At 52.8% G+C, this 26,786-nt stretch overlaps 9 protein-coding genes across 9 annotated transcripts; 6 read left to right on the forward strand and 3 right to left on the reverse strand.

Annotated features, from left to right (window-relative positions):
- Positions 1–121: 121 nt before the first annotated feature.
- On the reverse strand, positions 122–1,818 carry J4E93_006414 (uncharacterized protein; the record flags this gene model as incomplete). Its single annotated transcript, XM_049344327.1, has 2 exons — positions 122–739; positions 790–1,818. 2 exons carry the CDS (start codon positions 1,816–1,818, stop codon positions 122–124), a joined length of 1,647 nt encoding a protein of 548 aa, XP_049198762.1.
- A 1,980-nt stretch (positions 1,819–3,798) lies between these two features.
- On the forward strand, positions 3,799–5,453 carry J4E93_006415 (uncharacterized protein; the record flags this gene model as incomplete). The annotated part of the gene is made up of 5 exons (XM_049344328.1): positions 3,799–4,144; positions 4,194–4,246; positions 4,314–4,565; positions 4,625–5,270; positions 5,317–5,453. 5 exons carry the CDS (start codon positions 3,799–3,801, stop codon positions 5,451–5,453), a joined length of 1,434 nt encoding a protein of 477 aa, XP_049198763.1.
- Positions 5,454–5,772: 319 nt separating this feature from the next.
- On the reverse strand, positions 5,773–6,816 carry J4E93_006416 (uncharacterized protein; the record flags this gene model as incomplete). The annotated part of the gene is made up of 3 exons (XM_049344329.1): positions 5,773–6,154; positions 6,208–6,532; positions 6,612–6,816. 3 exons carry the CDS (start codon positions 6,814–6,816, stop codon positions 5,773–5,775), a joined length of 912 nt encoding a protein of 303 aa, XP_049198764.1.
- A 1,110-nt stretch (positions 6,817–7,926) lies between these two features.
- On the forward strand, positions 7,927–9,777 carry J4E93_006417 (uncharacterized protein; the record flags this gene model as incomplete). The annotated part of the gene is made up of 1 exon (XM_049344330.1): positions 7,927–9,777. One exon carries the CDS (start codon positions 7,927–7,929, stop codon positions 9,775–9,777), a length of 1,851 nt encoding a protein of 616 aa, XP_049198765.1.
- A 752-nt stretch (positions 9,778–10,529) lies between these two features.
- On the forward strand, positions 10,530–11,408 carry J4E93_006418 (uncharacterized protein; the record flags this gene model as incomplete). Its single annotated transcript, XM_049344331.1, has 2 exons — positions 10,530–10,536; positions 10,600–11,408. 2 exons carry the CDS (start codon positions 10,530–10,532, stop codon positions 11,406–11,408), a joined length of 816 nt encoding a protein of 271 aa, XP_049198766.1.
- A 2,177-nt stretch (positions 11,409–13,585) lies between these two features.
- J4E93_006419 (uncharacterized protein) lies at positions 13,586–15,044 on the forward strand (the record flags this gene model as incomplete). The annotated part of the gene is made up of 3 exons (XM_049344332.1): positions 13,586–14,022; positions 14,077–14,672; positions 14,722–15,044. 3 exons carry the CDS (start codon positions 13,586–13,588, stop codon positions 15,042–15,044), a joined length of 1,356 nt encoding a protein of 451 aa, XP_049198767.1.
- A 5,076-nt stretch (positions 15,045–20,120) lies between these two features.
- Positions 20,121–22,385, reverse strand: J4E93_006420 (uncharacterized protein; the record flags this gene model as incomplete). Its single annotated transcript, XM_049344333.1, has 3 exons — positions 20,121–20,144; positions 20,279–20,922; positions 20,975–22,385. 3 exons carry the CDS (start codon positions 22,383–22,385, stop codon positions 20,121–20,123), a joined length of 2,079 nt encoding a protein of 692 aa, XP_049198768.1.
- Positions 22,386–23,349: 964 nt separating this feature from the next.
- Positions 23,350–25,741, forward strand: J4E93_006421 (uncharacterized protein; the record flags this gene model as incomplete). The annotated part of the gene is made up of 7 exons (XM_049344334.1): positions 23,350–24,271; positions 24,319–24,383; positions 24,427–24,843; positions 24,892–24,970; positions 25,082–25,222; positions 25,294–25,507; positions 25,558–25,741. The coding sequence occupies 7 exons, from the start codon at positions 23,350–23,352 to the stop codon at positions 25,739–25,741; spliced, it is 2,022 nt and encodes a 673-aa protein (XP_049198769.1).
- A 503-nt stretch (positions 25,742–26,244) lies between these two features.
- J4E93_006422 (uncharacterized protein) lies at positions 26,245–26,723 on the forward strand (the record flags this gene model as incomplete). The annotated part of the gene is made up of 2 exons (XM_049344335.1): positions 26,245–26,448; positions 26,499–26,723. 2 exons carry the CDS (start codon positions 26,245–26,247, stop codon positions 26,721–26,723), a joined length of 429 nt encoding a protein of 142 aa, XP_049198770.1.
- Positions 26,724–26,786: the final 63 nt, after the last annotated feature.

Below are 26,786 nucleotides of genomic sequence, written 5' to 3' on the forward strand. Positions count from 1 at the left end.
TTCATGCTCTCTCCTCTCATTAGCATCACGGATTTGACATCACAGCTTTGCTTCTTCAAGGCATACAGCCGGTGCGGCATGTACAGTATACAGGCCGATAAAACAATGGGATCCTCTTTGCTCATAGTCTAGCCTTGACTACCACACCCAAGGGCACATCATCCTTACTCCTCTCCTTGAGCACTCGCCTCAATATCTTCCCACTCGCACTCTTCGGCACCTCATCAATAAACACCACGCCCCCTCTCAACCTCTTATGATTCGCAACCTTCTTATCCATCCACTGCACTATAGCTTTCGCTTCTGCCTCCCCCGCATCAGCCTTCGAAGCAACGATATACGCCCTCGGCACCTCAGTATGCTGCTCCTCATCATTCACCCCAATAACCGCCGCATCATCAATGAGTTCGCTCTCCATCAGCTTCCCCTCTAACTCCGCAGGCGGGACCTGGAAACCCTTGTATTTGATCAATTCCTTGACGCGGTCGGTGATGTAGAAGTTGTGTTGTTCGTCTTGGAAGCCGATGTCGCCTGTTTTGAAGAAGCCATCGGGCGTTATGGCGTCGGCGGTTGCGGACTCGTTCTTCCAGTATCCTTTGAAGATGTTGGGGCCGCTGAGCCAGAGCTCGCCTGCTTCGCCTGGTCCGAGTTCGGCGCCCGAGGCGGATATGTATTTTGCGGTCATGTTGGGGAACATTTTTCCGACGCTGCCGACGGATGTGTACCATTCGTTCCATGGCTGGGGGGTGTTAGCATATCCCGCTCAGTATTGTGGAGAAGGGAACGTACCTGAGTGTGTGTCATGGGACTTGTTTCGCTTAGCCCGTACGCTTGGTTGATCTTGAGGTTCAGTCTTTTGTGCACAGTATCGACTAGCTCTTTGGTGAGAGGAGCCGCGCCACTGGTGATCATCTTGACTGACGACAGGTCATACTTATCCACCATCTTATCTCTTGACAAGCGCACGATGACTGGAGGTGCAACGTATATGAAGGTAATCCTGCGTTCCTGTATGGTCCGCAGAAACGTCTCCATATCGAAAGCCGGCATCACCACGAGCTCGATACCGCGATGTAGTGTCTGATGTACCAGACCAGTAAGTCCGTAAATGTGGAAGAATGGCAAAACTCCCAGGAACTTGTCGTTTGCGGATGAGTACCAGTTTCCCACTGCCCCCTGGCAAAGAAGTAGGTCGGCGACGATGTTGCGATGGCTCAGCATCACGCCTTTCGGTAATCCTGTGGTTCCTGAACTATACGCCAGGAAGGACAGGTCTTCAGGATCCGCTCGTCTCCTGCGATACCGTAATGCGCCTGATGTCTTCCTGATGCTAGTCCAGTGTTTGCATCGATGTGTCTCGTCTTTCTCGGCACCCAGTAAGATCACCCTATCACTTGCGATTCCAACCTTCTCCGCAGCCTTCAACGCGGTGTCCAGAAAAGCCTTCGTCGTAACAAGCGCCTTAGCCCCCGAGTTCTCAAGCTGATAAGCTAGCTCATCCTTTGAATACCCTGGATTCGCAGGCGTGACAATGCCACCAGCAAAGAAGGTTCCATAGATGACTGGCGGTACGTCAATCTCGTTTGGCGCATAAAGAGCGAGTACGTCGTTCTTTTGCCAGTCCCAGAGATTCCGGAGTCCTTCGCCGAATAATGTCGCGTTGCTTTTTACATCGGCGAATGTGTACTTTCGGTCGGAGTTGATGGCGCGATATATGACTTTATCGTCGGGGAAGTCGCGGTCTTTGCGGTCGAACATTAGACCCCAGAGGTCAACGGCCGGGATCTCCACATCGGGAAATGGTGATTTGGTAGGCATATTGACTTCGATAGCAGAAATGCTGTGGTCACGAGACCTCCAAGCAATGTATTCTTGGGGCTGCTGTTATATTGGATACGTAAGGATGCAGAGTAAACATGCAACTTGATGAATGGACGAACTTGAGATGCATCGAGATGTCAATCTGTGGGGAACCTCGGCTTTTGTCCTGATGACGTCGCCTACCCATTGGCCCTATTACCGAGTCGCATTGTAGCATGTTCTATGCGTTTGTGGAAACTTCCCCATTTAATCCGTGCCAGAGCTGTGAGCGTACCCTAAGCATGCACATCCAAACGTGGAATAGGTTAAAGAGCTTGGCCAGCTTCTGTTGTTCCGCGGAGAGGTGGAGGGAAAGGCCTTCGCACCTATCCACGACGAGCAAGTAGATTGTCTGAAGGCGATTGATTGCTCGATCTGAGAAGCAGACAATGCAAGCTGACAAACATGTTATTTTCAAAGTGGCAGCAAGCAGGCCTTTTGCACGTCAATTGACCAGCCAGCTTACGTGTCTCTCGAAGTACACGTATATCCCTCAACGGAAACCGGGGTGCAATTGATCAAAGTCCAGACCCGCACTGTGCAACCAGAGCTGATGTACAGACCGGGAGAACCGGTCATACAAGGACGGGTAGGGAGTGCATGTTGGTGTTACGATTTGGGCCAAATCGATGATGAGATCTGACGATGTAACAGTGCACACGGCTAGGGGTCCAGGCCTGTGGTGGCCTAATTGTGCTTACTGGCAGCCGTACCACCGGCTATCTGTGATCGGCTTGCGATTGAATCGAGGAGGTGATGTGGATTTCCGGAGCGTTTGAACAGCGAAGCCACGCGGAGTAAATAGTGGAATGGAAGACAGAAGCCGCGGCTAAGGAACCCGCTCCCGCAGGAACGCACGGCCTCCGAGATGGTGGGGGAAGGCACGACCAGCGACCGAACGACTCCACAGACCCACACACAGCCCTCCATCACAATCAATCCACCCATCAAGGTGTTTGCTTGCATGACATCTGCCGCGCTTTTCCCTGCCCACGAAACCGAAAAAAGCCAGACTCATCAGGTGGGATAGCGTGACATCGACCACAGCTGGCAGTTCACGACAGGTTCAGCTATATCCCAGGCTTACCGACGCGCTCCCGATCGGTCTTGCAACCTCAACCTCCGTCGACCAACCCAGCCGGCCGGGACGTCCCTCTGGCCTTCGGTGGGCGCCTCTGCAACGCGATTGGCTGCGTGGGTGCTGTGCCGTGGGGAGGCTTGCACTGTCGAGGACCCATACAGCGTCATCATTGAGGCGTGGACGGAAGAAGGGCAATTTCTCTGCAGCGTGATATCTGCACCACTTGGCCCTCCAGCTGGCAGGGAAGCCGGCCTTTTAGCAAGTGTCACCGGTAGCTACTTCTAATACACAGGATGGGTAAGTGAGCCCCTCTTATATACGCAGCCGTAACTTCCCCTCCCCGGCCTTCCAAAGCTTTTGCCATCCTCCGCGCCATCACGGTTCTGCTTTCTCTCACGACCCGACACGTTGCCTGCTGACCTCTCCCTACCAGACTCTGCAGGAGATAACTATCGTCCAAGCGACCGAGTAAGTACTCATGTTTCTTCTTTCTGTTTCCGCCTCCCGGCGCAGGTCAGGTGAACGGCGAGGCTGTTGCAGTGCTGGATGGGCCTCTGTAAGCGTGAGCGATGGTGAGGGGGCCGGTGTTAGCTACCCATGAGCCCCTCCAAGGCAGCCAGCACCTTCATTTCCTCGCTCATTGCTTACGCCTGGGTGGTGGCCTGTCACGTGACTGCCGCTGCCGGCAACTGCCGCCCGGGCGGATTGTCGTTGCCCAAGCTCCGAGCTGCTTGCCCTCACCCGCTCGCGCAACCTCTCCTCAACCCCATCACCCACGCGAGCCCGCACCTGCTCGCCATCGCCGAACCTCCCAGAACCTCTTCATCGCCTCGACATATTGCGTGCATTGTGCAATCATGTCGTACGAAACTGACAACTATGACCAGCGCGACCGCTCCCCCCGTCGACGATCTCGCTCACCGCGACGCTCCAGACGCTCCTACTCGCCCCGTAGCCGCTCACGCAGTCGCGAGGACTACCGCCGCACTGAACGCCGCTCGCGCTCCCCCCAAAGCGGTGCGCAAGGTGCAGGAGGCTACCAATCGTACGGTGCTGGCCGAGGAGCTTCATCGCGACCTGTCGAGAACAAGGGCGAAATGATGCAGAGTATTAGGGATTCTTCGCAACAAGATCGCCGTGTCTATGTCGGCAACCTGTCCTACGATGTCAAGTGGCACCACCTGAAGGACTTCATGCGCCAAGGTACGGCATGCGCTGCGCCGCGTCAAGAGCTGGGCTAATGCGGAAATAGCTGGCGAGGTCCTCTTCGCAGACGTCTTGCTGCTGCCGAACGGAATGTCAAAGGTAAAGGATGATGGCTTGTCTTGATCGTGAGAAGGATGGAGGTTGACTGGCTTTTGCTTGGGTGTAGGGCTGTGGCATCGTGGAATATGCCACCCGGGAGCAGGCGCAGAACGCTGTTGCATCGCTCAGCAACCAGAACCTCATGGGCCGACTCGTATACGTTCGCGAAGACCGAGAGGCCGAGCCTCGATTCAGCGCCCCCGGCGGCGGACGCGGTGACTTTGGCGGCGGTATGCCTCGCGGCGGCGGCTTTGGAGGTGGCTTCGGCGGCAACCCTGCTGCCGGAGGTGGTGCAGGACGACAGGTCTACGTCGCCAACGTTCGTACCCTTTTCTTCCTTTCTGCTTACCTCGATAGCGTATACTGACCCACTTCTAGCTTCCTTACAACGTCGGCTGGCAGGATCTGAAGGATCTCTTCCGCCAGGCTGCTAACAACGGCCAAGTCCTCCGCGCTGACGTCCACATCGCCCCCGATGGCCGTCCCAAGGGCTCCGGTGTTGTTGCTTTCGAGACTCCCGAGGATGCTCGCAACGCCATTACCCAGTTCAACGGCTACGATTGGCAGGGTCGCAACCTAGAGGTCCGTGAAGACCGCTTCGCTGGCGCCCCTGGTGGCTTTGGTGGTCGCGGTGGATTCGGCGCACGCGGTGGCTTTGGCGGTGGCTTTGGCGGCCGTGGAGGCTTCGGTGCCCGTGGTGGATTTGGTGGTGGCTTTGGAGGTCGTGGAGGCTACGCTGGTGGAGGTGGCTTCGGCGGTCCCCCTGGTGGCCCTGCTTTCGACCCCAACGCTGCTCCTGCCGCACCCAACCCATTCACAGACTATGCTACTGCAGGCGGAGAGCCCAGCAACACCATCTACGTTCGCAACCTCCCCTGGTCGACTAGCAACGAGGACCTTGTCGAGCTCTTCACTACGATTGGCAAGGTCGAGCGTGCCGAGATTCAGTATGAGCCCAACGGTCGCTCTCGCGGAACCGGTGTCGTCGAGTTCGCTCAGGCTGGAGATGCCGAGACATCTATCGGTAAGTCTGTTTATGCACGTTGAATTCCGTCACTAACAATACGCAGCCAAGTTCACTGGATACCAGTACGGTGGCAGACCATTGGGTCTCGCCTACGTCAAGTACACCAACATGGGCAACGGCGGCGATGCCATGGAGGGTACTGAGAACACTGGTGGTTTGACCCAGGATCAGATCATGTAAAGTGATCTTTGCTTTGCGGTAATTCTTCGACGCGCAAGCATCAGAGGCTGATGCATAAGGGTTCCCATTTGCTCTGGTTATGAGCATTGTCATGTTAGGAACACCTTTTTCTCTCTCATTTCACATGTATACACATGACGGAGCTTTGGAGAGATTATGTTACGGGTCTTGATCACGGGCATGTCTGTAGCGGACCAAAATTTCCTTGTCGACAAAAGGGCTAGCTTTCGAAATGTAATGAGGAGATCGAATAGTAACTTAGCGGTTTCAAGCTCTTCTTTGTCATGGTCTACGTATTCGTGATGTCTGATATGATGTGTTATTGCTGCAGCAATTTCATCATCCATTCGTAGACAGCCCATTGTACGGCATTCACCACGAATGCTCGTATACTACATATTCCCAAGCCCCGGAAGAAAACGCCCGCGCCTTCTGTCTTGTAGGCATGTCTAGCAACTTCGATAGCGCTCAATCGCGCTCTGGGCGTCTCTGACCCTAGCAGCGCACTTCCCTCCCCATCCCGCATTGGCGCATGTAGTATCTGCGTCTGCACCCTCGTCTTGATAACGTCCAGCGGAAATATCGACGCCCATGTTATGACACCAGCGAGGCCTCCACACAACAGCACCTTCATGGCTGTTTCGCGGTCGGAGTCCTCTGGCGAGGACCAGGCCTGTTTCGAGAGTTCGTAGGACCAGAAGCTGCGTGTGCGGTCAGCCAACGTCCTCCAACAACGGACAGGCAAGCAACTCACTAAAACCCATACCCCACCGCGTCTCTCACACTAGTAATCCCGCCGCCATAATATAATCCCCTGATCCCCTCTGCTCTCCACACATCTCTCGCTACACTCCAACTAGTCGTCGTCGCGTTGGTCGCTACCTGCGCGCGGCACTTTACTAGCTCGGTTGGTGCGCTGACGATGAAGGATGCGAGACCGCCTGTTGCACCTGCCAGGAAGACTTTCGAGTAGTTTGTAGGCGATGCAGGAGAATCGTGGAGGAGGGTGAGGGTGCGGTTGTAGGTCATGAATAAGAGGGCGTTGAGAGCGCCGTAGGTTAGGATGGGTGCTGTTGCGCCTGTACTGGAGGAGTTGAGTCAGTCAATTGATCTCACTTCCATTTATACTGATTGAAGTTGCGATGTTGTCTTGCTCACCTCTTACGAGCGTTCCCGCATTCTCAAATTGTCCTTTAAACCCCCGTGGTGCTGTAACCGTTGCGCCCGTAGTAGCTGGAGATGTAGTTTCGACATTTTGGGATGAGGGACCGGCTTGGAGACGCGTTTTTATTAGGTCGAGTGGATTGCCGATTATTATTCCTGCTGCGCCGGATACGTAGCCTGCCCAGAAATCTGCGGACATGGCTTTTTGGGAAGGGAGGGGCGTTTTGAGAGGGGGAGGTGAAGGGAGGGGTACTTGGGGAACGGTTGCTGGAGATACATGCGGGTTGTGGGGCAGGGGACGCGAGGGTTATGCCGAGGCTCAATGGAGTGTTGGTAAATGTTGACTGAGGATTTTGCTGTAGCATATTGCTGGTGACCAAAGTGATAAATATTGATGAGTGCTGGTCCTTTTGCAAGTCGCGATTAGTCTATAGTACACATTCTGTGGTTTGCTGTTGAACGCATTACAAGACCGTAGACAGATCTTAGGACAAGATCAAAGACTAGGTAAATCCAGACTTTGTCCAAAGTACATGTGAATATGTAGCTAGAAGCTGGACTAGAAGCGCCCTGCAGCGAAGCATGCCAGACCATGTTTACTTGTGCGACGATCCAGCTCGTCTTGTTCGGGACGCTTGACGCTGTCGGACCACCGACAGTATCTCGAACAAGCAATGCGTAGAAAGTATCGCTCTGCGGTGTTGTAATTCTCTGAATCTAGCCCGACGTGAAGACTGGCTTGAAGCCCAGTCGAGGTTGGCGTAGAGAAAACCCAATGACATGCATCTCGTGTGTGTCATTCGCCACCGCGTTGGCCTCGCGACCCGACCCGAATGAATCATGGAGCACTGACCATATGAGGCTGAGACACGCCTGACTACCTGCCGATCTCCCTCACCCCGCCGCCACCCAGAGCTCACTCACTTACATTTACCCTCGCGCAAGACTCATTCTTTGTCATTGCTCATTTCTTTCCTTTCACTCGTGTCTGTGGATTCCGACTCAGTCTGAAGACACTCTTTCCATTGAACCTGTCGCGATAGACCATGAGCGTGCGACTAAGACGATTGTTTCGAGATCAGTTACACGGTATGTTTGACACTTATTGCGGTACAGGCGGCGCAGTATATAATTCGACTGTGAAGGCTGTCCAGGCTTCAATATGCGCGAGCTGTAGCCTTGGGACCGCTTACCATGGTTCATCGTTCACCTTACTGACGACTCCAGTGTCTTCTACGCATTAGCACCAATTCCTTACCACAAGCATACACCAAGTAAATACGCCGATTCGCAAGCCTAGAACGATCAAATGCCTTCACAACCGCTCGACTCCGGCTGGGACTTCAGCACCGCCATCGGCCTGATAGATTCGGGCACCCAAGAGATTAGCTCCCCTCCGCTTCGGTCGGTGGCGACACCTCAGGCTTCTACACTGAAAGATGGAGGGATACGTCTAGGCAGCTTCTCCAAGCTGTTCGAAAATCTTGGATTCGCCGATACTGCCTCTGCACCGCTGCCGCCACTCGACCCCGAGTCCGAACTCAGCAATTCCGATGACGCTTTACTACCGTCGCCCGTCCTCGCATCAACCAGGACACCTGCCAAGCTTAGCGAGAGCTCAGACGAGCAGGCGATAGACAACACAGGTCTGACTAAGACCCAACGGAAGAAGGCTCGCAGACGCGCCGAGAAGGAGCTCGAAGAGGAGCGGTGCCGTCACCAAGCTGTTCAGGACACCTTGGCCCAGCTTGCGGAAGAACGCGAGCAGAGGCAGCAACAGGCACAGCAGGTGTTACTGCGGAAACAACTAGACGACATCGCCAGCATAACTACCAAGGATGTCAAGGTGGCGGAAACGCCAACCAAGCCGTCCCGAGCACATTCACGATCCAATGTGGGCGCTAAGATCAGGCCTGCGACGCCTACCCCAGTACTTGCACAAGACGCAACCGAGGCTCCTCAGGCACAACAGAAGCAGCCCAGGACACCCAAGGCCCGACCCAGCATACTGAAGCGGCCTTCCGCGGCACAGCCTGTGACTCCTCAGCCTCCTCAAGAAGTCCCCGTAGTCGTTCCCTCTACTGCACCGGCCCCGACTCGGACCCAAAATACAACATTCGATGCACTCGCACCTGCCTCGTCTCAGGACCTTCTGCTCGAACCTCAGCAAGCGCCTCGTGCCACCACACCGGTACACCATGGACTTGTTCCCCGAACTGTTCGACCGGTTACCGTACCAAGAACCTGTTCTCAACCAGCCGTCGTTCAACAACCACCCACCACCCCAACGCCGCATCGTAAGTCGTTTAGCGGGCAGCGACCAGCTCTCACGATTAGATCACAGGTAGAGCGTCATTATCACTTGTTCAACAAGTTGATGAGCACTTTCCCTGACGATCGAAAGTGGCTGGTGGCCCCTATGCAAATGCTCAACGAGCGCAACTCGGCGCATGGACTGCACGTCTTTGTCGATGCCTCCAACATCATGATAGGCCTCAAAGACATGCTCCGCTACCACGGCCTGCACCACAACGCGTACGACATGTCGTTTGACAGTCTAGCGCTACTAATGGAGCGCCGCCGGCCGGTAGCAAAGCGCTTCTTCGCCGGCTCCCACCGCGAAGCCAACCCCCTTCCCCACGTGGCGAAACTAGTCGAGACATCCAAAGCCGTCGGCTACGACAGCGTCATGCAAGAGCAAGTGCTGATCGTACGCGAAGACTCTGAGAAGAAGAAATTCTTCAACGACGTCAAGAAGATGGGCTGGCACAAGGCTACTCAAATACGCTCTTCCGGCAGCGGCAGCGACTCTGAAACGGGTCCGTCTGCTGTCACTCCGAAGACCCCCTCGGCCCCGAAATGGGTCGAGCAAGGCGTCGACGAGATTCTTCATTTGAAGATGTGCCAAAGCATCATTGATACCGAAGTACCTAGCACTATGGTTCTCGCGACTGGGGATGGTGCCGTGGCGGAGATGTCGGATGGGTTTCTCGCGCATGTGGAGCGCGCGTTGAAGAAGGGGTGGAAGGTTGAATTGATCAGTTGGGGTCAGCAGATCAATGGTGGTTATAGGAGGAGGCAGTTCAGGGCCAAGTGGGCGGAGCAGTTTACGATTATCGAACTCGACGAGTTCTTGGAGGATCTTATTGATACGCCGTAGGATGGTATTTTTACGTGGTTGGACGTGTTGGTTTGGGATGCACGGTTTGGGTGTTAGTTCGCGTACCGTATCAGGGATGAGCGAGCATGGCGTTGCTCGTTGTCGTTCTCGGTGGTTTTCTTCTGTTTGTACATAGCTTCGGCTTCATTCTGTGGTGGTTCTTGTATTGCACTTTTCTGCGCGAAGGGCATTTAGCGTTGTCTTTACATAGCATGGCTCAGCGTATCTGAAGGTACGTAGGGTCTTTACCTCATACATAGAGGAAGAAGAAACTTTACTTGCTCATCTAATCTGTCTGATCCGAAGTGTTCATGCACCAAAAAGTCTAGTTGCATTCCGAAGTGACATGATGAAAGACTCAGCCTGATGGCACTGTTCAGCCACCGCCATACATGGTTTTACATAGTAATGATCGCGATCAGCTAGACTGAATGCATGCATGCTGGCGCTATGCACATGATGCTCTCCTACGGCTCCTGTGATCGACAGGTAGGCTGTGGTGTCGCTCGATCAAACCTGTTTACTGTCCAAGGACCTCAGCAGTGTCTGCCTTGCGCCACCCAAGCCGAACCGTATGCCGCAATTGCTGTGTCGAAACAAGACCTCGGGAAGGCTGAAGGCTCAAGGTTGAATACACAACCTAATCTTGGAAGGCATAAAGCCTGGCGCTTTCACTCAGTCACTCCATTAATACTCGTTTCTACAACTGCATTTTCGGAGATCAAGCTTGAAATCTATACGTCATACACGGCATGCCTCGTGACCCAACCTAACACAATGTGGAGAGGCTGAGACGCCATGCTCTCAAGCCGTACGATAGAGACGTCAGCGATGGTCAAGTGGTGATTGGCAATTACGACATTGGCGACGTTGAAGCAGCTAGCGACGACGAAGGATCTGGCAACGAGGATGATGCCGGCAGTGCTGATGACTCCAGCGACACCGAGAGTTCTAGCGACGAAGACGAAGATGCCACCAATAATGAATATGACATCGAGGGTGAAGAAGCCAACAGCGATCAAGATTCTGACAGCGAGGAGGATGCTAGCGACGTTGAAGATGCCATCGACGACGAAGTCGACTACAATGAAGATGAAGACATGGAAAAGCCAACCAACATTTTCAACCCAAGTGGCTCCCGCGTAAACTACACCGACATGGGCCAGTCCTACGCGTCAGGACTATCCAACGAATACAGCCCACCCGCTAGCGACTCCGGAAGAAGAGACCTTGACGAATGGACAGAGCGTCTTGAAGAAAACGGCTTTGAGACATCCGACGACCTGCCCGACGAAGAATACCTCAGCGGGGCTCGCGAAGCGTCTGTTGCATACTGGCATGCCAATGGCGGTGGGCATGTCGTTGCGATGGATGGTGGTTACAATGATGCGACGTATACATACTCTGATCATCAGGGTCGTGTCGATGAGGATGTCACGGAGGAAGTGAATAAAGCAAGGCGCGAGGACCGCATTGCAGGCTACATCACGAGGCCGGACTCTGACGATCGCGAGAGGGAACAGCAGCAGGAGGATGACTATGAGGATGACGAGGAAGAAGCGGGAGGAGATGAGGACTATGGTGATGATGGAGATTATGAAATGGACAATGGGTGGAACAAATACCGGTGATACTGCGATGTACTCGAAATTGATACTCATAGCACTCACTGTCTACCTTGAAGTTGCCATCATGCTGCCAAAACCTCATCAACTCATGATCCTCCCTCCACAACACCGTACCTGACGATCGCATCCGCAACCGCACACATTCAGTGGAGCATCCCCTGAGATCCCCCTCCCCTACTCCTCCCACCGCATCCGCGTTCCGACTCTTCCGAGATCATCCACCACAGATCATCGCGACAACCCTTCACCGTCAGCCGGCGTGCCGAACGGCAGCACGACGGTCTCGGCAAAAGTAGTCAGCAAATGGCAATTACCCGACTCCCGCTTTTGCAGCAGGGACGACGGCGGCGGAGCGACGGTTTGGCCGCGCTCGGACCCCATCGCGGTGCGCGAGACGGGGAAGCACCTCGCACGAAGAGAGAGGCTGGATACGCGGGATACGAAAACGAGACTACTAGGTTCTTGCGCGACATTTTCGCGTTCGCGTAGTGCAGCTGTACCTGGATTGTGTTTTAGTGAAACAACGGGGCATGTTGTGCTTCTTTTCTTTTCTGCGATGTGGATGCAGGACAGCAAACGGGCGGAGAAAGGGACGGGCAGCGGATGCGGGTGGGTTTTGTTTGTTTGGGCAGCATGTTGTTGGGGAGAGACTCTGAGTCAAGGCATGAGCATGGTAATGTTAGTGTTGTAAGGGATGTACATGGCATTTGTTGGAGAAGGGTGTGAGAGTCATTGCAAAAGGAGGAGGGAAATTGCGATGGTCGCCATGTCGAATCTCGACTCTTCTTTTGTGATTTAGCCTACAAATCGAGTGAAGTCTGCGTGATCGAGTTTTTATTGAATTGAGTTTTTTTCCTTTGGCTGTGACTCGGTAAAGAGATTTGTTCGATTATTTAGTGTTGGTTAGTGTGGTTTGGGAAAGGGCGAATGTCGTGAGAGGAAAGCGCGGTGGAGGTTGTGTTCGTCCGAGCCTCCGCCTACAATGTCCGAGAGAGCGAGACCGAGATGGCCATCGGCGATTGGGCAGTGGGTGGATCGGACAGGAAAAAAGAAATTGCGCATCGGGCGTGAAAAGCACAGGGTTGCGGGTGGAACCATGGCAGTGGAAAAACGGGTGAGGATGTGTCTGCGCCAAGAGGGCGAGGACTGCACGGGTTGCGGATCTTGCGAGGTGCCGAGGGCGCCTATTCAGACGTCGCGACGGACGGTAGGAATGGCGCGGGTACAGTCAGCGGTGGCTTTTCTGGTGCGGTGAGAGTTGTGTCGGGGCGTGATTGGTAAGTAGCGTGCAAGAGGTGAGAAAGTTTGGGCATGTTTCGTGTGTCTTTGAGGCTGGGGTGGGTGGCCGCACGCCTTGTGAGACAACGCCGACAGCGAACGAGGCTGACCAGCACATGCCCGTATCGCGTACATCGTACAACGACAGACCGGGATGCGGAAGTCGATGGAAGACGATTGCCCATCAAGTGGCTGCCATGGCTTGACGGCACGATGCGGTCACCTGTATGTTGATGTCATGACAGGCTAACCAAGGGTCTAACGCACCGCTGCATCACTCTGGCGCGAGCCCAGCAGCAGTTTTGCTAGACGGGACCCGTACCAAGATGACAAAGCCATGTGTGAGTGCGACCAGCAACGTGATAAGGAAGTCGACGGGTGTGCTGCAAGGGTCACATGCCTGCAGATGCAGAGGCCCTGGAAACGTTATCAGTGCCGTGGTTGGGGTCGCATGCTACCATGAGTGCCCACGGTGAAAGCGAAAGCGTCAACCACGGGCACTCGCATTCTTTGCCAACGCGGTCGAAACAATGATGCGAATCCTGGCGCCCGTCACAGCGTCCTGGTGTAAACGAAATTGAGCGCGCTCGCAGGCTAGCCGGGTCCGTCGTAGCCGCTCACGTTGCGGACCTAATTTGACCCCCCGGCAGCGCGCTGTGCAAGCCTCAGCCATCCGGAGCTTCCACTAAGTCACGGCTGCCTTTCATAATCCCTAGTCCGCCCTCTTCCGCCTTCTTTCCCTCTTGTCCGCTCGCCCACCTCCTGCACGCCGAACAACTTCGACGTGCTTTCACCCGCCTCTGGTCGCGTGTCTGCTGTTGCACCTACCTGGAACTGCGCCACACAGACTACCCCCGAGCGACCGAGCCCTGAACCGCCATTCCTCCCGCGCCATCCTCACCATGACGAACAAGAGCTACCTCGCATTCCTCGACAACAGCACCGCCGCCGACATGCTGTCGCGCACAAAGGTCCCGGGCCTCTCCGCCCTGCCCAGTCTTATCCCCCACCGCGTGCGCAGGAAGTGGAGGGCCACCAAGTCGCGCATACGCAGTCGCCAGGCGCCCACGTCATCCATCGCCGGGCTCGAGACGTCCTTCTCGCCCTCGGATACCCTGCGCTCCCTGCGCTCCCATTCTTGGAGCATATACGATGCCCAGTATCTCTTCCTCGCCCTCCTCGCCATCTTCTCCCTCTCCGTGAGCGAGGCGCCGGGGCCTTTTGCCAAGACATTCATAGCCACGCTGCTCATGACGGGCCTGTGTTTGCCCATCACACGACAATTTCTCCTCCCATTGCTCCCTACTCTTACATGGCTATTCCTCTTCTCCAGCTGCAAGTGCGTAATCCACTTCCTCAAACTTGTGGCAAGATCCATACTAACATGCCCCAGATACATCTCGCCAGACTACCGCCCTGCCATCTGGGTCCGCGTCCTCCCCGCCCTCGAGAACATCCTCTACGGCGCCAACCTCAGCAACATCCTCTCCGCGCACAAGCACACAGTCCTGGACCTCCTCGCCTGGTTGCCCTACGGAGTCGTACACTACGTATCGCCTGTCGTTGTCAGCGCATGCATGTTCATCTGGGCGCCTCCTGGCACCCTGCCAATCTGGGCGCGCGCTTTTGGCTACATGAACATCACAGCTGTTCTGATCCAGATGGTCTTCCCCTGCTCGCCCCCCTGGTACGAGAACACCTACGGATTGGCCCCCGCCAACTACAGCATCCCTGGTGACGCCGCGGGACTCAAGGCAATCGACAAGCTGACTGGCATTGATCTCTACACCTCGGGCTTCCACGCTTCGCCCTTGGTCTTTGGCGCGTTCCCCTCGTTGCACTCTGGATGGGCTACTCTCGAGACGCTGTTTATGGGACACGTCTTCCCCAGGCTCTTCCCCGTGTACGTTTTCTACACCATGTGGCTTTGGTGGTCGACCATGTACTTCTCCCACCACTATGCCGTTGACCTGGTAGCTGGCAGTCTGCGTAAGTCTTGATATCCAACCTCAACCCTTTTTAGTGCTAATTTCCTCAGTTGCCGGTGTCTGCTACTTCTTCGGCCGCGCCAAGTTCCTCCCCCGCCCGCAATCCGACAAGGAGTTCCGCTGGGACTACGACTACGTCGAGATTGGCGACCCCATGGACGGTGCCGGCTACAGCATGCTCGACATCTACGAGGAATTCCCCTCCCACGCCCACTCCGACTCGGACGACTGGGCTAGCGGCTCCTCTTCCTCCTACTCCACCGGTGGCAGGAGTCCCATCGGCGCACGATCACCAACCGACGACTCTCAAAGCCTCTGGGAAGGCGAGACCATCGGATCCGACACGGAGCCCACCACCCTCCGCAAAGACTAAGACCTACGACACATCTTCATCTCCCTCGCCACAGACTTATACTCATCCCTACGTTTCGCACTATCACCTTACCTCCCCGGGTGACGGCCTCTAACGACCTATGCATTGGAGCGGAGTTTTTTCTTGTTTGCGAAGCATTTCAGCGATCCATTATCTACACCATGGATTTGACGGCATAGAATCACTAGCGTCGGCGGCAGCAGAGTCGCTGCAGCCATGCATGCATCGGGGAACCACAACCATTCTTCTCGTGGGCATCCCTTTAGCGCTACAAACGCGTGGTTTATTGTACACCTTTTTTTGATACCCAAGTCGGTCGCTTACCTTTTGGACTTTTCTGACACAGTCGTGTCTGTGCGTTGTATACATTCGCTTCAGCGCCCGGCCGCCACACTTTCCGCATTCTACTTTTTGAGAGGCTGGACGTCTGCATATAGGGGGTTTGATGATGTTGTGACATGAACGGCATGGCAGAGGCATTCTGTTGAATGCTATGTTCATGTCGGATTGGTATGGGTGGTAATGACGGGCTCGGTTGGAGCCTACCACCGCGGAAAGAAAGGGACTATTATTATCTAGTGTAATGCTTAATGGAATGGAAACGGTTAATGAACCAACTATACTCGCTATTCGTTTTGGTGCACATGTTCACACAGTACTTGCTGATGTCTGGCTGGACATCGATGATGGTCCTTGAGCAAGTTTTCAGTCCATGTGCTATGGCGGCAATTGCGGTCTCGTCGAATTATCTGGAAATCATGTTCAACAAACATGCCTGACGGCTACGCATCTGATTCTGATAACTGGAAGCCTGCTCCAGATCTGTTGTAGTCATAATACTCGTACTACACCCCCGTAGGTAGGTCCCAGTCTCATAGTCCTAGCCGTGTCATTTCGCATGTCCATTTATTTCAAACACGGCAAGTAGCATTCATCAAGCAGTTGTAAAGTCTTTTTTCTTTGTCGACAAAGGTGAGCTCGAAACCAGCTGTTGGTAAATTACCATAGGTTTGGATTACAGAAACTGTGAGTGGCTCGTTGCTGCGCGTCACAACAGTACCATGGATCGGGCTTTGAGTCGGGAGTAATTGCTGCATCAGGTACTCGGTCAACCGAAGTTGCGCTCTTGTCTTTGCGGCCTTTTTTGGTAATTCCATAGACTGCCTGCGCACACATTCTTTTAGGACAAACATTATCCATTCCAACATCTCACAAAAACTTCCAAATTGTCGATAACACAGACAGTCCGCTATCACACCATCGAATATGGACTATCTCGAACTAGACGATGCCGCCACACGGGCATTTGAGGAGCTGGGCGGCGACTTTGACCTACCACACATCCCATCAAAACCTTTTGGATCTACGAATACTTCCACCACCTCATCGCCGAAACGTCCCCGTCGCCGGCTTGAGGCATCTTATCTCTTCCGGCTGGAGCATCATCTTTCTACACCTCGCGGTGTAGCGAATGCTATCGGTCTTTCTCGCGTACCACAACTTGAAAGTGGCGTTGGGGAAGACGGTGAAGCGGGGTTTTGTCGGCTGTCTCAATCATTAATGAAGGCTCTTGATGCTTGGGTTGAGAAGCACTGTTCGAAACAGAGGTTTACGAAGATCAGGATTGGACTTGCGCATAAAGATACTGGGGAACTGCCGTTGCTGGGTCGCGATCCAACACTTCCTCAGTACCGGCCCAATCTCGCAGCTGAGCCCACCGAACAGCCTTTACACGAATTTCCTGTTCACTGCTTTTTCTATGGCACACTGACGGATCCGGCAAGGCTTGAACGACTGTTTGGTGTGTCTGTCGATGAGCTGCCTCCTTTACGACCGGCTATCTTGTTGGATGGGCGTGTCAGGATGTGGGCGGAGAATTATAAAGCCTTAGTCGATGAGCCAGGCTCTGTGTTGGCTGGGTTCGCGTTCTCTTGCGGGTCGGTTGATCAGGAAGATGCACTAAGGGTGTATGAAGGTGACGCTTATGAGGTTGTTGCTGCGAGGATGGTTGTGGATGGAAAGGAAATCATGGGAAGGACGTTGAGGTTTGCGGGGTTTGATGATGAGTTGACTGATTGAGTTGGTCGCTAGACAGTGGAATGCTCATGTCTACACGACACAAGGACTATAACTTGATCGTCTCGTTCGCGCAACAGAGCTACATCAGTAGTACCTCTTCGACCGAACTGTTGCTCCCGCTCATCGCCTCTCCATCCATGATTCCATGGAGGTATGCTTCTCCAATGAAATTATGGAAACGCATTATGTCACCTGGGAGATCTTTCGCAGTCGATACATCACCCGAGCGTAGCACAAATGGTACTCTCCCACCATGTAGTACCCAGATCTCATCGCCTACCTGACTTTCAGGCAGACAGAGACCTATACGCCCGGCTTCAGTACGGAACATGCTCCGACCGTATGTAGCTGCCTCGACATATTTTACTTCGACTTCCATACGTTCATCAGAACTCCCCATGAAATCTCGTACTCCGTTGGTGTCGGATGTGATGCTAGTTCTTGGTACATCTTCCGAGGTAAGTCTGCGGCATTTGCGCTTCTCCAAAAGCATAGCGTCAGCTTGTATTACGCGCCAGAAGGTGCCACTCTTTATCGAATCCCTTGCAGCATTTCCTGACAAGTCTGCTCGTCTAACGAGATCGGTCCAGCTAAGCAAGACCTTCCATAGGATATCCTGATCATCTCCCAGAACCGGCAGGCCGACTTCAGTAATCTTGTCAACTCTAACACCGGCCAGAGAAAGGCTCGAGCCTTGTTTACGTTTCGGCGTTGCTCGGGTTGACGCGGCGGCGTTGTATAAGCTGTAGGCTCCATAGCGTGTCATCTCCTCATATGCTATAACTCGAGAGATAGGAGCTGCAAAGTTCCGGACCCAGGAAGGCAGCTCATGCTGTTGTGAGTGAAAGCCAGAGCCAGTCAGGTAGCGTAAGTCGCCGTCAGAACGAACCATTAAGACTTCCATAGCATCAAGGTACACTTGATAAATACTGCGACTGTAGTCTGGCGCGATCTGTGGCTCTGTGCTTTGATCAAGAAGACCCAACAACCCATAGATACGATCCCTTGGGTTCTGACAGGCCTTGTATCGAAAGGTTCGGAGCACCTTGTCAAAGTCGGAAGAGATATTTCGAGGCGAACGGTCGACATCGTCAGGATCCAGCTGGAGAACAAGATCGCTTCGGTTGACGTAATGACCCGAAACGGGAAAAAGGGCGGAGACTTCAGAACAGCAACCCCACACGTGGTATGCATGGCGCAATCCCGCAAGCTTCAGGGTGGAGAACGGGATTCGCCATTGGCCGAATACAACGATAGCGCTCGGAGAGAGGATGGCTTCTTGTACACACCACACACGCGACCACCAGGCCCGTGTAGAGGCTTCCACATATCCTGAATAGATCTTCTGGAAGAGGAGTGATGGAAAGAACTCCCACTGACCTGTAGGACCGGATCGCTGGAAGCATGGCAGTTCCCACGAATGACTGTCGTTGGCGAAATGCAAAGCTAATGTGAATGGGTTGATTGCCGTTTCCGCACCGAGATCGTCCTCCCCACCATGTGGCTCAGCTTCATTCTGCGGTATGCCGAGCCAGATATATGCCGACGTGCAAGAGGAGTATATCTCGCCCATCATGGCTACCTGCCATGTCTTTTCAGCCTCATCCTTTTGGTTGATACATATGGAGTCTGCCCAAATCGTAAGTGGTATGTCGGGTCTTCGTAAATGTCGTAACGCTTCTTCGAGATTGGCTGGAATTGAAGTGTGGATATCGTTGACCAGGATTGTACTGGTGTCCTCTGGTCGTCCCCATGTATATGACATTGTTTCATATGATGGATGGTCTTTCAACGAAACCGTTTTAAGTCTGCATTCGAGTTCCGCTGGTGGTAGACCTGGGAGAAGTTCGATGAGTCGGATCTCCTGCTCATTTTTTGTGAGGGACGTAGTGGTGTCGTAACAAGTCTGACCGGCCATGATGATCTGTGGAGATGTGCGTTGTGTGCCTATCTCTCGCGCAAGTGGCATCGGGTTCTACTAGCTAGGTGCCGGGAAGTATATGCATTAATGAAGCCATGTAGAGAGATAGAGGTCTTAAGTCGAGCGTGCGAGCCTTATCAACATATACCTGACTTGGCGATTGCATGGTTAGCATCGGAAAACAAACGTTTGGAGCCTACAGTCTGCCTTGATCTTTGGCGCGGTGAAGCCTACCCTCTCTCCTTCAGGCAGACTGGTAGAGAAACGATGGCATCAGGCGCGTGCTGCGGTAATCGTGCCTACGATGATTTCTTTTTGCGCTCCGCCGAGAAATGTGGCGTCGCCGTCCACCAGTGAGCAGATGAACAGCCACTCGATAGATCATGGATTAGCGTTTCTGGAAGTTTGCGATCAGGCATGCAAGTTCGATCTTGTGGCTTAACGTGATGTGCAACGGTTGAGAACATGAGTTGGTGGCGGCGCTAGTAGAGGAAGGCAGCGACGAGGCAAACTGCCAAAACAACCAGAAGGCAGCACAAATTGCGCCCCATGCTGTAGATGTAACGTAGTGACTTGGCTTCAGCCGGGCGGCATCACTATATTGAGGCATGACGCAAGAAGTTCTTACGATCGCGCTGCAGGGCTGGTGTTGCGCGTGCCGCGCGGCGTCTCTCTTATCACAAGCTCAAAGTTACGTTATTCAAATCCGTTTGGATAGCCGTGGCGTTTGCGATTTACACGTCGCAAGACGCGTTGTCGCAATATTGCCAAGAGAGAGGCAGTGAGAGTGTTGGGATGCCTCCTTACCTCCCGAAGTCGCCAAGGCGGTCGTCATCGCTTATCGACACGTGATTGTCGCTTATCTCACAGCCGAGGCCGCCACCCTGCCACCTCGGCCCCTTTGACTCTCCGTGACACTCCACAAACCGAACACGTCTACTGGAAAAGACAAAGCTTTGTTGTGATCGATGCTGCGTAGTACAATACTTCAAACGCACACTAACTAGGTATGAGATTAGCCAAATAACGAATCCTTAACATACACGCCCAGCACCTTCGTCCACGTGAAATGGATCCTACTCAGCCTCATTATCTTCTTCCTAGCCGTACCGTGAGGATTCTCCCGAACTTCCTCGTTGACATCGCTATCATCATCCAAATCCGTGCACGTCAAAAACTCCGAATTTTGATGTCGCATCGCCGCACTAGATCCCCACTCCGAGCCTTTCCTTACATCCAGACAGATCAATCTTTCACCTTTGACAGACAGAACCTTCAACACAATAAAACCGCTGGCAAGCATCGTCGATAGGTGTACCGGAATATCGATACTGAAACCTTCGTTCCCCGATTCGGCCCGCCGGTCGAACATGCCGTTATACGGGCCCTTGGTAATGAGCGTGGTGTCCCGCTCGTTGTGTAGTAAGCTCGTCAAAATCATCTGATCGTCGATACCCGTCACGTCAGCCATCTCTTTGATCGACTTGCAAACCACGCGTCCGCGTAGGAAGTCATGCCACGGCCATTCGCAAACATAGCGTGATTTCGCTATCACAAGGATGAAACCAGCTAGCAGCCAAGCGAAGGTGGTGATGTTGAATGGATCGACTCCCTTGAGGCGGTTCTGCACTGAGAACGGAACTGCTGTTGCACCGCATATGAGCACGGCGCAAAAACAGAGAATGGTGTAGACGTAGCGGTGGCACTTGAGCGTCACCGTGAGCTCGGATATGATCCATTCGTTCATGCGCATCTCCGCGAACCTCTGTTTCTCCAAATTGGCTTGGCTCAGGCTACCCGGGCTACCACCTGATGATAGCGGATCAACCTTTCCCGGTTCTGGGGGTGTTGCTAAGATGTCCTTAAAACTAGTACCAGCTTCTGATAGTCAGTACAGCCCAAACAATCCGAAAGGTTGAAATAGCCTTACCACGTATCGCTTTACTCAAAGGACTTTGAGACACTGACAAAACCTCTAGATCAGGTTGACGAGCGGCATTAGTAAACTTGAGCTTGTGCTGTCTATCTTCCCACGCTGCAGTCGTCACCACGAATTTGGCGGTAAAATGTTTTCGCTCAAACTGTAGCACGGGGTCTTCGTCTTCGCTGTTGCCCGTCGCAAAGTCCAGCATCAGGCCCATTCCAATTGCGACAAAAGGATCAGTCAATGATAGAGGAATCATGATGGAAACTATGTCGTCGAAGCGTGATGTACGGAAGTCGTGGACTTCTGATACGGAGCCCTCGGTGTATTGACAGTGGATACGCGTTTGGTCACGCGCATCGTCGCGGGGCGGTTGGCGTTTTGCTTTGAGATGTTCAACATTCTTTCTCAAATTCTGAAAAGCAGTGTAGCTGCAGGTCACATGCGTAGCGTCCGAAGTCGCTGCTACGTCACCTCGGCGATCGCTCGATATTACAGTCAGACTTCGTCGAAGGCCCGTCTCATATGCCAATGTGCAGACTTCGAAGCAGTTGGGCGGAGTTCCAGTCTTCTCAGATGCGTACAGTGCATTCACCGCGTAGTTGAAGAGCTGTGAAAGGAAGACTTGCATCCCGTAGTGATCCTGGAAGTAGTAGCCTGTGATGTCAGCTTCGGCTTGCGAGTTGATGTCCATGTCTTCCTTGTCCTCTTCCTTCGCATCCGTAGCGCGGACCTTCAATACCTGCACGTTGTCCTTGGTCTCGCTATCTTTCATTCTTTCTAGTAGCTCTTCCGCGGCAGCTAGAGAAAGAGAGGCGTATTGAGCCGGGTTATATGACAGTATCTTCAGCTTCGCAGACCATTTGGCTAGGATTGCGAGGGAGTGATGGTTCCAATAATCGCCTGTTGCGGAGCGCACCACCAGCCTAGCAACCTGGCTAGTGATGTAATCAACAAGGGCGAAATATACCTTCCGGTTGTCGTCGGCGGATTCGAGTAGTTTTGGACGACGAGCTTTCACCTTTTCTTCGTCCTGTTCATATCTGGTGGTGAGTCGCGTTCTGGCATCTTTGAAGTTCCGGACTGCATTCGAAAGGGTCGAAATCCAACGGCAATGTTCCAGTACGTGCAGGGTATTATCGTGTACTACTATTGAAAAGTTGCATGCAATTTGGTCAGCAAGATTTGAGAGGTTCTCAAATGTCGTCGGGTCTGTTCGGTCGAAGATTCCGCTACTGTCGAATATGAGCGCATCTTCAGATGCAGCGTCGACTGTCAATCGTCGGATTTCCAATGTCCAGAGGTGTTTCTCGGTATTCGTGGATATACCGTAGTTCTTCAGATCGTCGAACTTTGGTAGCCCGGTTAAGCGCATGCCACCTTTGCTGTATTTTTCATGTTCGGTCGCTCGTTTCATGATATTTTCCCCTTGGAACGTAAATACATGATTGCTTCTGGAGAGAGTTCCTCGCTTGCTTGGCTTTTCGGGTAAGTTGTATCCAAGCCCTAGTGGCGGAGTCTGCTTTTCTCGCTCACTACAAAGTCAGTCTCTTAACGTAGGTTCAGCGGGCGTGTATCTCACAAGAGCGATTGTTCTGTGCTCATGGCTTCCAAGGTTTCAAAGCTCCCAGCCCGAGGTATCCAACAACCAGCAAGTGCAGAGCGAAACTTTTACAGTCTACGATGTGAATGTATCACATCGCCCCAGGCTAGATCATGCGACGGGTATGGGCTTGCTAGGCCCGAAAGCCTCATAACGATAGAGCTGCAAGTCTAGGGGCTGAGCAGTGGGATTCATGCACGTAAGCTCGAATTTCAGTGATCATCCGCATTCTGGCTCTGTAGTCTAGACCCTCGACGTTCAATGTCGGCTAGTCAAGCATAAGGCTGCGCATCAGAATGCTTGCAACCTGCTCGTTGAGCGACGAGGCTGCATGAGGCTAACCCATCTCGGCACGGGCTGGCGAAGATCCTGTCCTGCAGGACGATTCTGCCTTGCAGTTCAGCTGCTGACATACCTCAACGAGGCGACATTTATTCGTCCGTCTTAGTAAGGACCCAAGGCCGTTATTTTGATAGGTTGCATTACATTTGACGACCTTTAAGGGGACGAGGCTGCATCGATCTAACTTCTCTCGATACATCTTCATGATGACGTGGTCTGAAATACGAACTGCGCCCCGATCTTTCATGCATGACCTGAATACGTGGAAGTTCGCTATGCGTACTTGCGTTGCTAAGCCGCAATAGAGTTTGGGCAGAGGAGTACGTGATAGCCCTACCATGCTACCATGTGTCATACGAAGCCCAAGTCGCCGCATCAATTCAAAACGCTCACAGCATACTCTGTTATCATGATCTGAAAAGAAAGACACTCTCCGATGTCGGTGGAAGATTACAGCGCCGCGCGACGGGGGATCCTCCAGGATGTTGCCAACGTCCCGACCACAGCTACACAACCAGTTTCAGCACACGACGAGGAGCCTTTCGATTTCAAGGTTGATCTGGTAGACATTCGCGAGAAAGAACAATGGGGAGATGCGCCATTGATTACCTTAACCCCCAACCGACATCAAGCTAAATCCAGCGTCTCAGCCAGATATGAGGACTATATCCTGGTTCTGCGGAGAAGATTCAACATGTTGGGCGAACGACAATCGACAGATCTTGAAGTTCGATCACCCCAGATACTAAGGGCCTTCCGCAATGTCTTGGGAGATCATCCCTCAATGAACTTCGATTCTGATTTCGTCGCCATCTCCAAGCCGTACGCACCACTGTTTCATTACCGCAAGGAACTTCGAAGCTATGCTTCCGACAAATCAAGGACAGTGGTCGAGAAAGAGCACTTGGATGTGCTAATTAAGTTCATGGACAAGAATCTGTCGCAGACCGAACGTGATTACGGACATTCTGAACCCTACCAAATGGTCTCTTATCCTCTGCTCTGGACACTCTTCAGGCCGGAAGAGGTGATCATTGCTCAAGGCGATCACTTCGACGAGTGCTACACTGTTGACACTTGCGAATACGTGCCAGAAGTGCGTCAAGGCACTGACGACGACTTGACACCGTATTTCAAGATTGAGGCTAAAAGATGGGACTATAATGGCACACGTTTCGGCATGTGTACGGAGAAACTCAAGATCAGGGAATTTCCCACTCCGGTCAAAATCGATACCTTGGTGGTGTACCCAATACGATTTCACAAGAAGGAAAATACGGAAACCCTAAGAGAAAGGCTGATACAGCGCGGAAGGAAGTGGAGAGAAATCTTGGAGAAAACTCACATGCATTATAATGGTCAGTGTTAGAGCTATTCGTCTCGTACTGACTAACAGACTGAGCAGCATTGGCTTGGTCGGAGCCTCCTCATGAACGCATTGTTCATGTCGACAAATTGATACCAGGCCATGTAAGTTTAGCGTCAAGACTTTGAAGATTACTAACGTGATCAGGTTTCGGGGCGGGTCATGTTAGACTACGAGACACACGCACAAGCTACACCGCGTCTTGCGACGTTCCTTTCTACGTCGGGCGCAACAATGGACTACGACGATGGATATACAGTCAACAAAGACTACGACATGATCGAAGACCAAAGCATGGCGCGCATGGCTAGTGATAAGGAAGACAGGTTCATGTCTCATCTCAATACCCCAGCTTACAAAATCTCTGATGACCAAGCCCTTCTCACCCCTGCTAGAGTAAGAGGATACTCTTTTGTAGAAAAGATATGGGCTTTCTTCTTGGTCGATGAAGTACGGGATATTGAATGGCATCCAAATGCATTTGAGAGCCTCGAACTGGATGTTAGAATGAAGACTGCAATCCTCGCGATGGTTTCGGCACATCAAAACCAAGATGACTTCGATGTAAGCTATACCCAATCTGGCGTGTCCAACTAGACGCTGATCTACCAGGATATTGTACCGGGCAAGGGCAAGGGTCTTGTCTTCCTCCTTTATGGCAAGCCGGGACTCGGCAAGACTCTGACAGCAGGTACGTGGGAGCCTGAGCGAGGTCGGAAAAATAGCTAACGGCGTCAAGAGGCTGTCGCTGAGCACATTCAGTGTCCTATGTACTCCATAACCAGTGGCGAGTTGGGTACAGACATCGAGCAGACGGATGTCCAGCTTCGTACCATATTCACCCGAGCAAAGGCGTGGGACGCGATCATATTGCTCGATGAAGCAGACGTGTTTCTGGCTAAAAGGACCGCAACCGATCTCAAGCGAAACGCTTATGTTTCAGGTAAGCCTCCAGCGAGACCTAGGATGTCAATCGGCCTTTCATAGTTTCTTGACGACTAACAATTCGCAAAGTGTTCCTTCGCCTCATCGAATATTACAAAGGCACCATGTTCCTGACAACGAACCGTCTCGAGGACTTTGACAAGGCATTCGAATCTCGGATTCATCTAACCATTCGATATGAAGCGCTCGATAGTGCCCGTCGTACTAACATCTGGAGAAACTTTTTGAGGAAAGTCGGGTCTGGAAGTTGGGACGAGGCAACATTGTCGCGTCTCGGATCAGAGTAAGCAGTACCTATAGGCACCACGTAGCGTTACTAATACCTATCAATAGGTACGTACTGAATGGTCGCGAGATAAAGAATCTGCTTAGGACTGCTCTTGCAATTTCGAAATACGAAGAGAAAGAGCTCTCGGAGGAGTTGATCCGGAGAGTGTTGGACCTTTCGAGGGAGCATCTGATTGGGGACGGTTCCGAGTCGATGCTCAGCCCGAACCAGAACTATGTTCCAGCCTGACCTCGGGGATCAAAGACTCATTATCTCCTCTTTTCTTCGCAATTTTCTTAATGACAGGGGTTAAATACAGAATAGAGGCGTTTTGCTTTTTGCGCACTCCTGCATGTGAACGTCAGCGATCAAGCGCGCATGCGCGATACTATGGGCATACTGTGACATGCCACTATCAAGGCGTTGGGTTGGGAGAAAGTGCATTGGGGCATGTGAGAAGGCGCAACTGGCCGAGGCAGCGTAAGCAGCGGAACATAATGCGCGCTGTGTGGTGAGTGTTTCGGCGCGCAACATGTTCGCCCTAGTGCATGACGCATCTTTACAAACCTAAATCATCGCGCATCCACCACCGGTAGATGAGCATGTGTGCATCAGCCCCGCCACCTGCCCGCTTCATGCTAGCCTATTGTGGTGAGTTGGACATGTACATAGGCTTTAAATACAACCTCACAGCAACATACCACTGCACTACTGTCAATATCTTCCTTCTTTAATCACCTAACGTATCCACAATGTCCACTCTCGCCGCCCAGAAAGCAACGGCCCAGGCCGTCATCGACGGATACAATGCTTGGAACATGGACAAGATCATGGCTTATCGAACGGAAGATTGCACACAACAAGTCCTTCCTGCATCTTTAGGACGGCCAATCCAGAACAACACCCAATATCGCGAGCGCTTCAGTCAAATGCTGCCACATTTCAGGAACTTCAAGGTAAGACGCAAAGTTGTGGTTTGGAGTTCAAGCAACTAACATCGCCTCAGGTCACCGTCCACACAGAGGTGCATGATGCAGATGCGCATACATGTATCATGCATGCGACGAGTACAGCAGACAGTGACATTGGGCCGTACGCGAATGAATACGCGCTAGTCTTGCATTTCACGGAGGACGGGAAGCAGGTTACCAAGTTTTTGGAATTTGTCGATTCGGCTTTTTCTAACAAGTTCTTCAAGGAGTTAAGGGATGCAGGTCTTGGACCGCAGTAGACATGCGAAAATGCGATGCAAACAAGACCTAGATCGAAGATATATACGAGCCAAAGATAGAAT

The sequence above is a fragment of the Alternaria ventricosa genome, assembly GCF_023758065.1.
Source record: "Alternaria ventricosa strain BMP 2768 chromosome Unknown scaffold_10, whole genome shotgun sequence".
Taxonomy (NCBI): Eukaryota; Fungi; Ascomycota; class Dothideomycetes; order Pleosporales; family Pleosporaceae; genus Alternaria; species Alternaria ventricosa.